We start from the raw sequence: 18,387 nt of genomic DNA on the forward strand, positions 1-18,387 counted from the left end.
ATGTCTATGTCAGTCTATGGTTCAGAGGCTGGCTGCAGAGTTCATATCTGTAGTGTGGACAGTTTCTAGTAACCAAACAAGCATACTATTTATGTTCCTATTTTTATTGAATTGAAAAACATGTTCTTATTTGGCCTGGAGGAGGGCCCGCTCCTGCTTGTTTCCATGGAAAAGTTGTTCCTTTGGTTATAATATTCCACAGTCTGGTATTAACATATCTATTTCCATGGGGAATTTTCAAAAGTATGGTTTTAAATTTCCATTTCTGTGGGATCATGCAGGTGATGTGCCACCTCCAGAGAGTTATGGTGTATAGCAGCTTTAATTTTTGGTGAAGCTAATTTGAGGCACTGATCTGTCTGAAGTCCTGTTACTCAACTTAGACTTTATGGTCAGATTGTGTCAAAACAAAGCTCAGATTAAAGAACCAAATTAGCTGGAACTACAGAACTACAGAGTAAACCCAAGTCACCCCGGGCAGGAGAGCTACGGGCTGTTTTTGCTGAAGTATGTATTTCATAACAATTTGCCACGCAGCGTCAACAGAGTAAGAGCAAAACTGGTGTCCAATTATGAAGAGCAGTGGCTGAATGGGATCTTCACTAAACCCAAGTTGTGAACATATATTCAATTAAAAGATACGTTTAAGACTGAATTTTATGTCAGAGCAAATTTGATCCTTCGCCTGGACGCAGAAACTGGGAGGTTTTCTCAAGCCCTTGAAGAAGAAAGACTTTGTGGTTTATGTGAGTTGGGAGAAATGAAAAGTGAAGCTCATTTTTGTTGTATTGTCCATTTTATGATGACTTTAGAAATCCTTTATTTGATGAAATGTTCACCCAATGCCCTGCTCTGGTGTAATGACGACAACAAAATGAAATGTTTAATTCTAATGTTTATAAGTTAGGCTCATTTCTTTGTTAAGCCTGGAAGAAGCGGCAAATGAGTTTGTTTAAATGACAGTATTGGTGTTTGTAACACATGTCTTGCAACTGGCCTATTGTATTTTGTTAAATAATAATGGCTTACACTTGTACTGCGCTTTATCAAAGCCTCTCAAAGCACTACACTATAGTCATTATTCAATTGCAATAAACACACAGAGCCTATTTAAGTAAGATAAAAGTAAAGTAAAAACAGAATCAATGCTAAAAACAAAAACATGTACCTCTGCTGCAGGAGAAGTTTCTCCTGGAGCTCCTCTTTCTCCAGGCCCTGGGTGGAGATGGTGGAGTCCTGACTCTGCAGCTTCAGTTTGAGGTCGCGGATCTCGTCTTGTAGAGAGCTGATGGTCTGCAGAAGAACAGGAGGGAGATACACACTTACATACTGTACAACTGTTGTAAAGTATAATAGAGGAACAGATCCCGTGGCTGCAACGCTTGGAAAGTGATACTGATTGATTTTCTTTCACCACAGTCTGGACAGCACAATCCAATGTCATGTCTTATTAGAGACCACAAACCCAAAATGTGTATGTAAAAACTAGTGATGTAGATCACATTAGCTTATGTTTAGACTGACAATACAATATTTCAAAACATGCTGTAACACAATCACAGTACAGACGTCTGCAATTGATATTAAAAGGGTCTATATTATGCGTATTTTGACCTGGAGTTGTGTTTTGTGCTATTCACACATGTTTAACACACAAACCCTGCATATTTAGGCTGAGTTTTTCCTCTCAAACAGAAAACACTCTGTTCCACCTTATGATGTCATGTGGCAATACAGGAAGTGCCCCACTGTTTTAACTCCATACACCTTCACTAGAATCATTTGGATGATTTCAGCCTTGGAATTGTCAGTCTCTACGGAATTAAAAGGTAAACGTTAGCCATTAACATGAAACTACCACCACATGACATCACAAGGTGACACAGCATTTTGAGCTTTGGAGATGCACAGACTAATAATTAAGGTTTACTCAAACATTTGTGAATGACACAAAACTCAACACAACGTGTGTAATACAGGACCTTTAAATTATGTTATTATGCTGTTTCTAAGGCTGCTGCCCACATCACCACTTACACCTCAAGTAACATGGTCTGTATTTTGGCCAAATGGTATCATCTGCTTGTTTCCATGGAGACAAGTGGAGAATGCCATGCTGTGAAACATTCCAGAAAAAGCAACATCTCCAAGGAGACAAACAGGCGGCAAACCCTCCACTAGAAAAGTTACATAGTGCACCTTTAATGTTAATAAAGTGCCACTGCCACTTAAATTTATCTACGTTCGATTACAGTTTGGCCACCACAGACAGCCCAGGTCAGAGGCCCAGTGGCTGCTCTAGGCTGCAGTTCCTTGTGATGTGTGTGCACATTATGCAGACCTGACTTCCTTATGGGGACAAAAATCAGGTCCTCATGATGTGAATTCTTTGTTATTAGATCAAGAACATGGTTCAAAATTCAGATATGGCTTTTAATATGGGTTAAATAGGTTAAGGTTACAGTTTAGATTAATGTTAGGAAAGTAGTGACTTTGGTTAAGGTCAGGTTTTCAATTCAATTCAATTCAATTCATTTATTTTTGTAACGCCCAAAATCACAACAACAGTTGTCTCGAAGGGTTTTCAGTAAATGAAGTCAATGCAATATCCCCAAGAAGCATGGAAAAACAAGTGTGTACCTGGTTAGCCGTACTGAGTTTGTCCTCCTTCTCCTCCAGGCTCTTGTTCAGACTGTCCAGAGCCTTCCTGAGAGAGCGCTGGGTCTCCTGCTGCTCCTTCAGTCTCTCCATCGCTTGTGCCTCGCTCTCTTCCAGTCTCTTGATGCGTGCGTACAGCTCCTGGTTACGGCCCTGCTCATGCTAGAAACACACAATCATAAACTAAAGCACTGCACTGGAAATAGCAACAACTGACTTAATCCACTTTTAACTGTTAAAGCAGACATACTGTGCGTGTGTATAGTTCTAATGTACGACACCATGCATCATTATGTTATAGTTTGGACATTTAATTAATTTAAAATGAATTAATAATACAAAGTCTGCCTTCTTTCGCGTTAGAAAACTGTGGTGCCATTGGGAGCTGAAGTTCCTGCAAACGTTATCACAATCACGTAAATGTGATGTCGGCCCCTCCTATGGGTAAATTAATTGGTGCTTAAATTACAGCACAACGCTGCTGAATCACCAATTTAAAAAGTAAAAAAATTGGAGAAAAAAGTGTGTACGTCACAGTTGGTACCGGTAAAAATCTGGTAGATCTGAGCAATGCCATATTGAAAACAGGGGAAATAAGATCAAACATGCATGAATCACTCCAAATAGAACTATAAAATAGAAGGAAACAACTATAACCTTGATTGGTAGGGGCCGCAAGTGTGTCCACTGTCTGAAGTGAATTGTACTGCCCCATTTCAGGATTTGAAGTGGACCCTAACCCCTCATTCACAACACACTCTTTAGCAGACTCTGTAGTGCACTCAACCACAGAATTGGACACGTAGCTCACTACATTTGGGTCACATGACATAAATAATGATCAGATTCAACTGACACACAAGTATTTATGGGCTAATAATCACACAAGTCAAGCTGGAGCCAACGTAAACAGACTAGATTTTTTACATTTTTTACTTTTAACAGCTCAAGCTAAGCAACTTTACACAGCATTGGTTTACTCATAATCAGCAATCAATAACTCGATAAACCAGTGCTTCGTGGTCGTGTTGTGTCCAGTTAAAGACCTGTCGCTGTCCACTGTTGTTTTTCCGACTCTCACACCTCATTGTGGTCTATGTTGACTAGTCTACTGACCACTGATGCCCACTACTTTTCAAGGTGCATTGTGGGAAATTTCGAGGGTACTACTTTTTCAGTCCTTGATCATTCGGACACCACTAAAAATGGCGCAACCCCTAAATAGTGCCCCCTATAGGGAACAGTGTGGACATCTGGACACAGCCTGGGACATACGTATAATCAGACTCTCTCTGGCCATGTAAAGGTTGACAAACTCCATGTGCTGAAATAATGATGTTCAAAGTGCTTTAGTGCAGTGGGCACCTCCAGGTCCCGTGCGCTGTCAGACGCTGCCTTCTCCAGCTCAAGTCGAGCCTTCTTATGGCTCAGCTCCATCTGCTTCTTCTCCTGGTCCAACTGAAGAAACCGGGTCTTGGACTGCACCTTCTCTGCGGCTTCCAACAACTGGGGATCAAGAAAAAAAACAAAAACATTTCAAATATAGTTGCTTGGAGTAAGGCTGCAAGATTAATCACAATCGTATCAAAACATAAATAAATAAATTGACACAAATCACAAAGCCTGTGATTTTTATCATACTACAATACCATAATTTCCTCCACAAACAACATAATATCCAACATCTCCTGTATTATCCTCTATACAAACTGCTAACCCTGTAGTTTACATCTGTGCAATGTTGTGAAATGTGATTGTATTAGTTTGTCATTTCAGATTTCAGTCTTTTTGTCAAAATGTAAATCACAAATCTAATCGCAATCAAAACTATGAAAAACTGCAATTTCCAAAATTGTTCAGCCTTCACATGAAGATCTGACACATTTCTGCACCAGATGCCCATCCTGTTTCAACTAGCTGCCAGCAAGTGAAGAGGGGACACAACAGTGCACAGGTGAGATACAAACCAGAAACCTTCCAGTTCCAAGACAAACAGTTTCAGTGATAAAAGTGAAGCTAAGGAGTGTTAGCATGAGACACTGGCTACAGGCTGACAGCTGTACTGATATTCAGTATGTAGAGCCTTAAGATGATGGAGAAGTAGAGAATACACTGCCACTCAAACTATACGTGAAACTACATATGAAAAATGAGAGTTGGCATTGAGAGAAATTTAGAATTCATATTCACATTAACAGTAAACTTACATTTACACATACGATTTATTTTCAAGCTAAATCTGTTTTACATATGACCAGCTTTCTGCTTATACAGAAATTGTCTACATTAAATATTTATGAGTTGGCTTTACATTACAATTAAACATAAAAATAAAGCATATACACTCAGTCCATAATATTAACTAGGAAAAAAATATATCAATTTATATCGTGCGCCCCTAAATGTTCTGGTTTTGCTCCTAAAATATTTCAGTCAGGGCCTACAGTCTGGAGCTCTGGAGTGCGCATTAGTGAAATGATCAAACATGAGTGATTCCAGTACCTCGAAGCTGCGCTTGTACTGGCTCTGCAGAGTAGGCGGAGCTGTGAGAATGGCGCCTCGGGGAGGCTCTGATTGGCTGATGAAGGAGTTGAAGGACTTGAGGGTGGTCAGGATCGTGGTGTCATCTTCCAAATCCATCCTTATCCTGCACAGAGATCACAGATGGTTTTACCAAACAAATAGCACCATGCAGCTCAATATGGGGAGGAATAATCACATTTGAAAATAGTTTGCAGTTAAGCTGTTATGTGGTTGAATTCAATGCATTTTGTACAGCACAAAAAGGGTTACAAGGTTATTCAATTAAATTCAAGTTTATTTATTTAGCACATTTAAAAACAACTTCAGCTGACCAAAATGCTTCTCATAAAAGTAAAAAAATCAGGATCAAATTGAAATCGCAATTTAATTGGACGCAGTTAACATACCACAAAGACTGCAATTTTTGAAGTACCATAATTTTCTTTACAACCAACAGCCTTTTTCTGCATAAAAACTACTGTAGTTTAGATCTGTACAAACATGTTCTACTCTCTTATGGATTTGTGCTAAAAAGGGTTTGTGGTCAGTTTCTAGTCAATTTAAATAACATAATTTGAGAATGATCAAAATTGGCCCAATGCATCGGCCCAACAATATCGAGTTTATCGGCCATCGGTTGCTCTGTATTCTAAACAACTAGTGTCGCCATCGGCCATGAAAAAAAACCCATATTGGTCAATCTCTGATTCTTGTATTAGTTTGTCAGTTTCAGTCTTTTTGTCAATTCTTCTGGACGTGTTTAAAATGTGGACTTTTTCTAATGTCACCTGCATTATTCACATGGAAGTAGAAAGTTAAAATCTGGAACTTTAGGAACACTGTCTGTGGTGATTGCTGATTTTCATGCCATACAGTGAAAGATTACAGCCAGAGAAACAACACAAGAGTCAGGTTTGTGGCGACGCAAGTCTTAAGTGATATAGCTCAGTTGGTAAAGTGCAAGATAAATAATTTTAAAGCCATACCATGCACGATTCCAGCCACTGAAACAACATCTCCATTCTCACAGTCGGTGTGACTTTTTTGGTCAGGGGACTTACTTAGCAACGCTACTCACCATATTTACAGAGAAGAAAACTTCAATGGAAAGTAATGGGCAGCTTCATTTAGCTTAGCCAAAATCTCCCACAATAAAACAAATACTCACAATAATAGATTTAAAAAAAATAAAAATAAGGAAGCGATACCAAGCACTAACCTGGACGGCATACGGGTCCATATTCCACTCTCCTAAAGTGTTTTAAAGTGTTGTAATATTTCAGAAGACTATCTATTTTTCTCCCTAAAGTGGCCACAGCTCTTGGATGTGGGGGAGACAACCACAGGAATGATCTTAAGGGGTCTCATCTCACTTTTGTGTCACTCATGGGGTTACTGTGCCTTTATATTCACACTTCTTCACACAGGGGCTGTTTTACATTGTCCAAACTTCAGTATTTGAGCATCTTCAGTCGTGCCATTCTTTCCTATGGGCTACTGTCTGTAGTATTGCCCTTCATCGAGGTTGTCAATACCAGGATGCCCAACCGTGAGAATGGATACAACCAGGTAAAGCACCATCCACTAGAAAAGTTTCTTGGTGCACCTTTAAGACTGGTATTCCAGCCTAATATGTGCTATGGGAAATAACAACAGCATAATAATATAAAATCTAACATCTGAACAGCCTAGCAACGTATAGTTTTAAACGGAAGGCCTAGTTTAGTGAACGTGTGTTGGCTATTCAGTGATCAACTTTATTTCCACACATGTTAAAATCCACATTAGACTGCGTGTTGTCAACTTGTGCTATCAATGCTATGTTTTTAGCCTGCTTTTTCATTCTTTTACGCTTCCGGTTTGTACGGGTAAATATCGGGATCGTCGTCTGTATAAAGAATAGCTCTGTAGTAGTTAGTCGTACCTTAAAAAGTGACGGAGACTAGGAGAAAAGTGCTCTTGTGGATAAGTTTATCTCCTGTTAGCATGTAGCAGCAGCACAATGCGTTCTCCCTCCAAGTTCAGCTCAAAATTAAGACAACTCTCGCGAGACTTTGGGCTGACCAGAGATTCTTTGAGTAGAGAAGATGCCACAACAAGAATAGAAGAGCGAGACTGACCAGAGATTCTTTGAACAGAGGAGATTCCGACGAAGAGCAATGGTCGGCCCCCACAAATACACGATGAAAAGGATTTTTAACAAGCATTTATTACAAACAAATAAACAGCAAGTGTGGTGTTTGTGTTGTTCTCATTCTGAATCATTTGTGTGGGATTTGTAGCCTACTATCCACCAGTGATTACTTTGATGACCTAGATGTCATTTTTTGGATAAAAGGGGATTGTTTATGCACTAATATGTGAAATATTATTATTGTTAAAAAATGTTAGATAAGCGAATAATGTCCTGATATTTTCTTGTTATAATTTGATTCACATCATCTGAAGAGCCACACTCCCCTCTGGTGGACACTTTGTATGTATACAATCCCTTGTGGTTTTAACTACTCATGGGTTTCACCTTTTTGTTATAGTATTTTTGAGAATTTTCACCATTCTAAATATAGGATAATTTGTTTTGAATTGGTAATTGTTATGGCAACTGACCTAATTTTGTATCATTCTCAAAGCAAGGGTGTTTCTCAATTCGCAGGATCCTTCATAGAGCACTTTGTAGCACATCTCTTGAGTTGGCTAGGAGTAAACCAGGAACTAAACTAGGACTAAATCAGGATTGGATTAGGATTTAACCAGGACTAAACCCATAATTAAACCAGGACTAAAAGAGGACTAGATCAGGATTAAACCAAGACTAAACTCAGAACTAAACTAGGACTAAACCAGGAGTAAACCAGGGCTGAACCAGGATTAAAGCAGAATTAGATCAGGACTAAATCTGGAACGAGACTAGGACTAAACCAGGAGTAAACCAGGACTAGATCAGGACTCAACCAGGACTAAGACCAAGACAAATATGACCACAGCCTAAGTACACAAAGCAACTAAACAGCTAAGATAAGTTAGTACATGTTGTTAGAGGAGGTTTGGGTACTCTTTGTGCCAGTTCAAAGTCTGGATAAGTGTCAGACAGGGCATCTGACTTAAAATCAAATAAGAAAGTATGAAAGGAGGAAGCAGATAACTTTTGGTGAGTATTCTTTGACATTGTATTTTTGCTATAGAAAAGGACCATTGTGATGGAAATGTGTACACAGTGCACACATTAGCAAACTCAGCCTGATAAGTTTTTAAATTATGAAAAAAACACAAAATGGATTTTAAGCAACTAATGTTCAGGAGCCTGTGATCAATACGAGCGTTCATGGTGCTTTTTAGGAGTGTAATTTTCAACAAAAGGTTATTTACTGTATCTGTCACAAAATGCTTCACAACAAGACAAGGCAAGACAAGATAAAAAAAAAATATGCCCTGTCTGCAGCCACATTTGCAAAGTCACACCTCAAACTTGTGAAAAAAGTCAGTAGAAAGTAGAAGAAAACTGTTTCTCATGATCCAATGAAAAATAGTACACACAATGTTTATGTGTCTGTGAAAAAAATTATGGAGAAAACACCTTATCACTGATGTAAAGGCTGACATTTTTAATCACAATATGCTGAAAATCTAGCCCTTGTACCTCACCAAACATGTCCTAGAGTATTTATGCGTCAAACTCCAAATTGACACTGCATCATCAGAACATATCAAAAGTTATTTAAAAGAATTTCCATAAGTCTCAGGGTGTGGTCATAACAAAGTGACCATTTTGACGGTATAAAAATCCCTGTAACTTTTTCAAACGCTGTCAAATCTGGACAGACTCAATGTAGCGTTGGTGCATTTTAATGACCTGAACATAATGTGGCTTATATTATTTAAAATGGCCCTCCAGCGCCCACTTGCAAAATTAAAATGGGACTAAAACATTCATGTATAACTTTACACCAGATTGCTGAATTACATGAAGCCAGGGTTGGCATCAAGCAAGGGTTGCAAGGGTCCTTTATCACTACTTGCAGTTTAAATTTTTAGGTTTTGTATTGTGCGTTTTGTCTTGAGACACTGGGTCAGTTAGACTCAGGAGTTGTTTTTCAAAGTGATACTGAGGTAGAGACTGTGTGCTTTATTCTCCTCATCACAGGAAAAAGTTTATTGATAATGAATTCACATATGTGTCGTGTGTGTGTGTGTGTGGGGGGGGTTGTGGGTGTGTGGGGGTGTGTGTGTGCGTGCGTGCGGGTGTGTGTGTGTAAATTCAGCATATGTTTTTAATATTATTTACCATGACTGCTCTCCTACTTCTCACCAAACCTTCTGCATTAAACAAACGTCATGTCACAGGATTTTCTGTTGATTTCTGTGAATCTTTTGATACAAACAATAATTGTGTTTTCAGGCCAAATTTGAGTCATTTATTTTGTTATTGACTGAACACAAATCATACCTGAGTGACAAGTTTTATCGTCATATTTGGTCAAGTTAAATTCAAGCCCATAAACTGTAATATTGGAGTTCTGCAAGGGTCTATATTAGGACCTTTACTGTTTCTCCTGTGTGCATTTTCAGAATTATGCAGACAAAACAGATTTTTTCTTTTTAATTCCATCCTGATGTAAACTCTATTAATGCAAAACAGCAACTGTCTGAGAACCACCAGCGTCTTGATGTGGAAAAGAGTATATGTGCTTTTTCACGCAGAGGCTTCAACCAAACAACCACAATCACTTTTTCAGGTCAGAAATTTAAACTGACAATTTAAAAGCCCTCTTGGATTGAAATGTGAGTTAATGAAATTATACAAAAAATCTGACCAAACTCTACAACAAAAACCTTTTATCTACAACAAAAAGATGCTGTATTTGCCCCATTTGTGTCATACATCTTTCTCTCCACCATCTCCTTCCGTCTGATCATCTGGTCACTGACTGCCTAAAATATCCTGGACACTGAGGTCAGATTTACAACAAGACCTTTAACAATCACTTAGAGGCTTAGAGACCACTGCTTGGTTTACAAAAATATGAGAAAAATATGAGAAATTGTGAAAAAAAAAAAAGTTTTTGTTACAAGTTTAATTAAAAGTCGTTCAGTTCAAAATGATAGATGGTTTCCTTTCAAAACATCGTGCTTCAGACTTAACCTTGGACCAGTTCATGAGTCATTATTATGCCAGAACTTCTGAGTGAAAACTATAAAGTAACAACATTTTCACAGTACTGGGCATCACAAAAAATCATAGCGTTAGTTATACCAGAACTAACAGTAGTAGTAACATAGTGTTTGAACAGATGAACGTGGCACCTTCAGGTATTTGGAAATTGCACCAAAGGATGAACCAGACTTGTGTATGTGTCTTTCTATATAGTGTATAGTGTATTTGTATTTTTATATAGTGTATGTAATCTTCTGGTTTCAGCTGTATATGACCTGAGACTGATGCGGCAGGAATAACATCTCAAGCTGTTAAACTATTCCACCAAAGTCTGTCTTTATCCTCAGAATCACATGACACAAAGTTCTCTTCCTGATATCGTGACTGATTTCTTTTCACTTCCCCATGATGCTACACGAAGAATCAGTGTGTTTCAGGTGTGTCTTCAAATAAACCAATCAGAAGCTTCCAAAGACATGACATCACCATCTGGGTTTTGCCAAATTGTCATAATAATCTTACTGTATGTAAATTTCTGACTTTGAAGGGAGTAATGAAAAAATGTCTTTAAAAAAATAATCCTTCTCTCAAATAGAAATAATTTTGGTAATGCTGATTGACCTAAAAGAAGAAAAGTTTAGTCTGATTTCATGTCAGACAGTGAAGAAAAAAAGCATATGTGTTTTTATATAGTGGATGTGAACGGCTGGTTTCAACTGTATATGAGGCTGATGTGGCAGAGAAAATATTTAAGGAAAGGTGTACGGACAGTTTGTGCTTTTGACCACATTATACATTTAGAGTGTGTTTGAAAATGTATTAATAATTCAAAAATGTATTATTGTGACCAAGGTGCAGGTGTGTGTATAAATGTCGTAACGGTGCGGATAGGACCAAAAGATGCAGACCAGAGCAGTTTTAACAGTGTTTATTTACAGCGGTGAAAATGCAGTCTTTAAACAGGTCACAAGGGCAGGTACAGGAACCGGGGAGCGGGAGACGGGTCAGGCGGGTGCGGTGCAGGTAGAGGCGGGCAGGACAGGACCAGGACGGGGATAGAAGCAGGTGCGGTACCAGGGCAGGCGGAGCAGACGAAGACCAGAGCGGGGAGCGGGTGACAAACCAGAGACCAGGACCGGACAGGAGACGAGACGAGCAGGAGACGAGACGAGCAAGAGACGAGACGAGCAGGAGACGAGACGAGCAGGAGACGAGACGAGCCGGAGACGAGACGAGCAGGAGACGAGACGAGCTGGAGGCGATACCGGGACTGGAACGTGGCGGCAGGAGCTGGGCGGGTAGAGGCAGGAATCTGGAGGGTGCATAAATCCAAATGAGCATTTGCAGGCAAGTACCAAATAACAAAGCTTAGCTAGAAACATTCACGTTTACACGCGGACGGTCTGGCACCGAGTGTAGACTGCCAAGCCTTCTTGTACTCAGCAGCAGGTGGTGGTGATTAGGCTGATGCACCCCAGGTGTGCACGGGAGGAGTCAGGCACTCCACCCAGCTCCAGACACACAGGTAGGGGAGGGGGAGAGAGCACGGGAGGACAGGGAAAACTGACATCATGACAGTACCCCCCCCCTAAGGTCCACCTCCTGGTGGACCCCCAGGCTTGTCAGGATGAGCGCGGTGGAAGTCTCTCACCATGTCGGGATCCAGAATGCGTGCCCTGGGCACCCAGGATCGCTCCTCCGGACCGTAACCCTCCCAATCGACGAGGTACTGGAGGCCCCTACCACGGCGACGAACGTCAATCAGGCGGCGGACGGTGAACGCCGGGTGGCCGTCAATGACTCGGGCGGGCGGTGGGGGATCGGCCGGAGGGCACAGGTCGCTGGTCCGGACTGGTTTAACCTGGGAGACGTGAAAGGTCGGATGAATCCGGAGAGACGGGGGTAACTGGAGGCGCACCGCTGATGGATTTATGATCCTCATGATCTTAAACGGTCCCAGGAATCGGGGGGACAGCTTACGGGAGTCCGTCTTCAGCGGGACCGTCTTGGCGGAGAGCCAAACCATCTGGCCAGGTTGGTATACGGGCGCCGGGACACGGTGGCGATCGGCCGTCGCCTTAGTGCGCGCTCCAGCCCGAAGAAGGGCCGCCCTGGCCTTCTTCCAGATCCGGCGACAGCGCTGGAGATGGCGCTGAACAGACGGGACGGCGAGGTCCCTCTCCTCCGTGGGAAAGAGAGGGGGTTGATATCCCAGCGATGCCTCGAAGGGGGACATACCAGTGGCGGAACTCACGAGGGAGTTGTGAGCGTACTCTATCCAGGGCAGGTGAGTACTCCAGGTCGCGGGGTTGGCGGAGGCTGTGCACCGTAGGGCCGACTCCAGGTCTTGGTTGGCCCGCTCCGTCTGCCCATTAGATTGTGGATGGAACCCGGACGTGAGGCTAACCGTGGCCCCCAAACTGTCGCAGAAAGACCGCCATACCTGAGAGGTGAATTGGGTCCCTCTGTCGGACACGATGTCCACCGGGATGCCGTGGAGTCGGAAGACATGACTGGTCAGCTGGTCGGCAGTTTCTTTGGCTGTGGGGAGCTTAGGCAGGGCAACGAAATGGGCGGCCTTGGAGAAGCGGTCCACAATGGTGAGAACCACCGTGTTCCCCTGGGAAAGGGGAAGGCCCGTCACGAAGTCCAAGGCGATGTGGGACCAAGGGCGACGAGGAACTGGGAGAGGATGCAAGAGACCAGAAGGGGGTGAGTGGGAGGCCTTGGCCCGAGCACATACCTGGCAGGCGGCGACATAAGCCCGGGTGTCTGTGTCCATCGTGGGCCACCAGAAGCGTCTCCTGAGGAGGGAGAGAGAGCGACCGGCACCAGGATGGCAGGCGAAACGGGAGGCATGGACCCACTGGAGCACCTGAGACCGGACAGAATCGGGAACAAACAGTCTATCTGGAGGGCCGTTACCTGGGTCGGGGTCGTTGGTCTGGGCCTCTCGGACGGTGTCCTCGATATCCCAATGGACCGCGGCCACCACACACGAGGAGGGGATAATTGTTTCTGCGGTGACCGGGCTATCCTCCAGGGCGAACTGGCGGGAGAGGGCATCTGGTTTGACGTTCCGAGATCCGGGGCGGTAGGTGAGGAGAAAGTTGAAGCGGCTGAAGAAGAGGGACCAACGAGCTTGACGGGGATTGAGGCGCCTGGCGGACTGGATGTACTCCAAGTTTTTATGGTCGGTCCAGACGATGAATGGTTGCTCCGCCCCTTCGAGCCAGTGGCGCCACTCCTCCAAGGCCAGCTTTACGGCAAGGAGCTCCCGATCCCCCACGTCATAATTGACCTCGGCCGAGGACAATCGCCGGGAAAAGAAGGCGCAGGGACAGAGGCGGTTGTGGGGGTCGAACCTCTGCGAAAGCACGGCCCCCACTCCCGAGTCGGAGGCATCGACCTCCACGATGAATTGCCGTGAAGGGTCGGGCTGGTGCAGGATGGGAGCGGAGGTAAATAGTCTCTTAAGCTTCTCGAAGGCTGTCTGCGCCTCAGGAGACCAGGCAAACTGCAAAGCAGGAGAGGTGAGTTTAGTTAAGGGCGAGATAACCCTACTAAAATCCCGGATGAAACGTCTATAAAAATTGGCAAAGCCGATAAATCTCTGGAGCTGTCTCCGGCTGGTAGGAACGGGCCACTCAGTGACAGCCTGGATCTTTTCAGGATCAGCTCTTACTTGGCCCCGCCCCACAATGAAGCCCAAAAAGCTGACCTCCTCTGCGTGAAACTCGCATTTCTCAGCTTTCATGAACAGTTTATTCTCGAGGAGGCGCTGGAGAACCTGGCGAACGTGCTGGTGATGCTCCTGGGGGGACCGCGAGAAAATCAAGATGTCATCCAAGTAAACAAAGACGAATCGGTTAAGGAAATCACGGAGCACATCGTTGATGAGGGCTTGGAATACGGCAGGGGCGTTGGTGAGACCGAAGGGCATAACCAAGTATTCGAAATGTCCCAGGGGTGTCTTGAAGGCCGTCTTCCATTCGTCTCCCTCCCTGATGCGCACCAGGTGGTACGCATTCCGCAAATCCAACTTGGAGAAGATGGTCGCACCGTGGAGGGGCGTAAATGCTGAGTCCAGTAAGGGAAGCGGGTATTTATTCTTTACAGTTATATTGTTCAGCCCCCGGTAATCAATGCAAGGCCGCAGGGATTTGTCCTTCTTAGCCACAAAGAAGAACCCCGCTCCCACGGGTGAAGTGGACGGGCGGATGATTCCGGCAGCCAGGGACCCACGGATATAGTCCTCCATTGACTCGCGTTCAGGTTTAGACAGGTTATATAGCCTGCTAGATGGTAGTGGGGCACCCGGCAGGAGGTCAATGGCGCAGTCATATGGGCGGTGGGGCGGTAAAGAGAGGGCCTTGCTCTTGCTAAAAACCTCCCCCAGGTCGTGATATTCAGCAGGCACCGAGGACAGATTGGGGGTGTCTGGGGACGGATCAGCGTCAGGAACGGACCTCCCGGCCGGAGGGAGGGCGGACCGAAGGCACTTGGCGTGGCAATCGGGACTCCAGCCCGAAACTCCGCCCCTGGCCCAATGGAAAACAGGGTTGTGGGCGCGTAGCCAGGGGTAACCAAGGACCAGAGGAGAAGCGGAGGAGGACAGGACATGAAACTGACGGTTCTCTTGGTGGTTGCCGGACAGAATCACGGTGACAGGTTCTGTGATGTGAGTGATGTGCCCCAGAAAACGTCCATTGAGCCCCTGGGCATTTAAGGGGCGTTCGAGGGGCTCCAGGTAGACCCCGAGCTGCTCCGCGACTTGGGCATCAATAAAGTCCCTCTCAGCCCCGGAGTCGATAAGGGCGGAAACGCATAAGGTCTCTGTGCGAACGCACAGGGTGGCGCTGAGCCGCAGTCTATTAGAAGAGTCCAGGATGTGTTGCTCGCCCACCAGTACTCCCAGCGCTACTGGTGGGCCCCCCCTTTTGGCCGAACTGGGCAAGTGATCACATAATGTCCGCGCTCACCGCAGTAGAGGCAAGCCCCGGCCAGACGACGCCTCCGTTGACGCTCCTCGGCCGACACAAGGGTCCTGTCGAGTTGCATGGGCTCATCCGGCGGGGGCGGGGCAGCGCGTGGCTCCGGCGGGACCGGTGACCGGCGTCTCTCTCGGCGACGAGCCCGTAGGCGGTTGTCTATACGGTGAGTGAGGGAGATGAGGGTCCGCAGGTCGGGGGGTTCGTCCCGGGAAACCAATTCATCTTTCAAAGTCTCGTTCAGGCCCCGCACAAACACAGCCCGCAGCGCGCTGTCCGTCCAGTCCAGCTCCGCCGCATGTGTCCAGAATTCAATGGAATAATCCGCTACCGTCCTGGAGCCCTGGCTGAGAGTCAATAACCGGGAGGCAGCATTGTCCTGGTAGTGCGGGTGGTCAAACACCAGCTTAAACGTGGACACAAATTCATTAAAATCCAGGCTATCCACAGACGTCTTCATTAGGCGCGCCTCTGCCCACTGGAGAGCTCTGCCCCGGAGTAATCCACATATATATCGGATCTTGGTGGCCCCCGAGCTGAAACGAGAAGGGCATTGCTGGAACATGAACTCGCACTGGAACAGGAATCCGCGACAGAGGTGAGGTTGTCCAGCATACGGCTCCGGATCCGTGCCTCTCGGCTCCGGGAGGCGTGGCGGCGCTCCAGCTGCAGCAGGCGGGGTGACGAGGAGCGCGGCCACCTGGTGGTTAAGCTGTGCCACCTGCTGGGACAATGTCTGATTTAGCTCCAATAGAGTTCGAATGGATTGTTCATGCTGACCCAGCACCGCCTCGGGGTGAGAGTGCGTGAGGCGGCGCGTCTGGTCCGGATCTGAGCCTGCTTGGTCCATAGTGGCCAGACCGTTCTGTCGTAACGGTGCGGATAGGACCAAAAGATGCAGACCAGAGCAGTTTTAACAGTGTTTATTTACAGCGGTGAAAATGCAGTCTTTAAACAGGTCACAAGGGCAGGTACAGGAACCGGGGAGCGGGAGACGGGTCAGGCGGGTGCGGTGCAGGTAGAGGCGGGCAGGACAGGACCAGGACGGGGATAGAAGCAGGTGCGGTACCAGGGCAGGCGGAGCAGACGAAGACCAGAGCGGGGAGCGGGTGACAAACCAGAGACCAGGACCGGACAGGAGACGAGACGAGCAGGAGACGAGACGAGCAAGAGACGAGACGAGCAGGAGACGAGACGAGCAGGAGACGAGACGAGCCGGAGACGAGACGAGCCGGAGACGAGACGAGCAGGAGACGAGACGAGCAGGAGACGAGACGAGCAGGAGACGAGACGAGCTGGAGGCGATACCGGGACTGGAACGTGGCGGCAGGAGCTGGGCGGGTAGAGGCAGGAATCTGGAGGGTGCATAAATCCAAATGAGCATTTGCAGGCAAGTACCAAATAACAAAGCTTAGCTAGAAACATTCACGTTTACACGCGGACGGTCTGGCACCGAGTGTAGACTGCCAAGCCTTCTTGTACTCAGCAGCAGGTGGTGGTGATTAGGCTGATGCACCCCAGGTGTGCACGGGAGGAGTCAGGCACTCCACCCAGCTCCAGACACACAGGTAGGGGAGGGGGAGAGAGCACGGGAGGACAGGGAAAACTGACATCATGACAATAAAAGTGTGTTACTAGATTATTAAATTGCGATTGTAGCACCAACGTGTCCAGTTTTGCTTTTCCTTGAAGTGTACTCCATTTTTGTGAAGCAAAACAGCTAAAATCCCTCTTTCCCATCTCAATTCTGCTTTTTTTTTACATTTTGGGAGTTTGTTTGCAGTAAAACCATTATAGCCCTTTTAAATTGTATCAGTTTGATCTACTTTTATCGACATGTGTGTGACAATATGTCCTGGTTTTACCTTCTATTCATACATCTCGATTCATATTGTTCCAGCTCGATGAGGACACCAGTATGAAAGAATGTCATTTCAAAGACACGGGAAAGTTGTTTGCTCACCAGCATCGATAAATGTACCACTGGCTCCTGGAAAATGGAGGGAAGAATTATTAAAAGGAAAATGTAACTGGGTGCCTACTGTGTGTTCATTAAATATTAATTTTATTTTAGTATTCATTTCTCAGAGGGAATGAATGGAATGGTAAGTGAAGATCCAGAGTTTTGAGGCAACCAGAACCAAAAAAAAAGTCTCCACCAAAAAAAAAAAAAAAAAAGGTTACACACTCTAATATTTCATTTGACCGTCTTTAGCTTTGATTCGCTGTGGCATTGTTTCGAATTCGCTTCTGCAATGTCACAAGATTTATTTCCATCCAGTGTTGCATTAATTTTTCACCAAGATGTTGCATTGATGCTGGTCGAGTCTGACGCTGCACAAAGCTTCTCCAGCACATCCCAAAGATTCTCAATGGGGTTAAGGTCTGGACTCTGTGGTGGACAATCAATGTGTGAAAATGATGTCTCTGTCTCTCCCTCTCTCTGCTTCTCTTTCTCTCTCTGTGTGTGTGTCTCTCTCTCTCTGGTTCTCTTTCTCTCTCTTTCTGCTTTCTCTCTCTCTCTGCTTTCTCTCTCTCTGTCGCTCTCTCTGCTCTCTCTCTCTGTTTTTCTCTCTGCTTTCTCTCTCTGTCTCTTGCTGTCTGTTTTCTCTCTCTCTCTGTCCCTCTCTCTGCTTTCTCTCTGTCTCTCTCTCTCTGTTTTCTCTGTCTGTCTCTCTCTCTCTGTTTTCTCTCTCTCTGCTTTCTCTCTCTCTCCCCTCTCTCCCTCTCAGCCTCCCTTTCTCTCCCTTCTTCTCCCTCTCTCTCTCTGTCTCTCTCTCTGTCTCATGCTCCTGATTCACTCTTTCACACTTTGAGCCCGATGAATCCTGGCATTGTCATCTTGGAATATGCCCGTGTCATCAGGGAAGAAAAAATCCACTGATGGAATAACCTGGTCACTCAGTATATTCAGGTGTCAGCTGACCTCATTCTCTGAGCACAGACTGTTGCTGAACCTCGACCAGACCAACTGCAGCAACACCAAATATATTTGTTTAGTTAAATCCAAGTGACAATTTTTTTGTCCAGGCCGTGTATTATAATTATACAAATTGAAAGATA

General features: G+C 45.1%; 1 protein-coding gene across 1 annotated transcript in view; it reads right to left on the reverse strand.

Moving 5' to 3' along the window:
- Positions 1-7,209, reverse strand: part of mad1l1 (mitotic arrest deficient 1 like 1) — a 113,855-nt gene extending 106,646 nt beyond the window's left edge. The window contains exons 1-5 of the mRNA XM_033982957.2: positions 7,106-7,209; positions 5,161-5,305; positions 4,024-4,164; positions 2,641-2,820; positions 1,169-1,293 (exon numbers count right to left, since the gene is read on the reverse strand). Of these exons, the coding sequence (XP_033838848.1) occupies positions 1,169-1,293; positions 2,641-2,820; positions 4,024-4,164; positions 5,161-5,298 (584 nt within the window). The 5' untranslated portion in view covers positions 5,299-5,305; positions 7,106-7,209. The remainder of the gene's footprint in view (positions 1-1,168; positions 1,294-2,640; positions 2,821-4,023; positions 4,165-5,160; positions 5,306-7,105) is intronic.
- Between the last annotated feature and the right edge of the window lie 11,178 nt (positions 7,210-18,387).

The sequence above is a fragment of the Periophthalmus magnuspinnatus genome, chromosome 1, assembly GCF_009829125.3.
Source record: "Periophthalmus magnuspinnatus isolate fPerMag1 chromosome 1, fPerMag1.2.pri, whole genome shotgun sequence".
Lineage (NCBI taxonomy): Eukaryota > Metazoa > Chordata > Actinopteri > Gobiiformes > Gobiidae > Periophthalmus > Periophthalmus magnuspinnatus.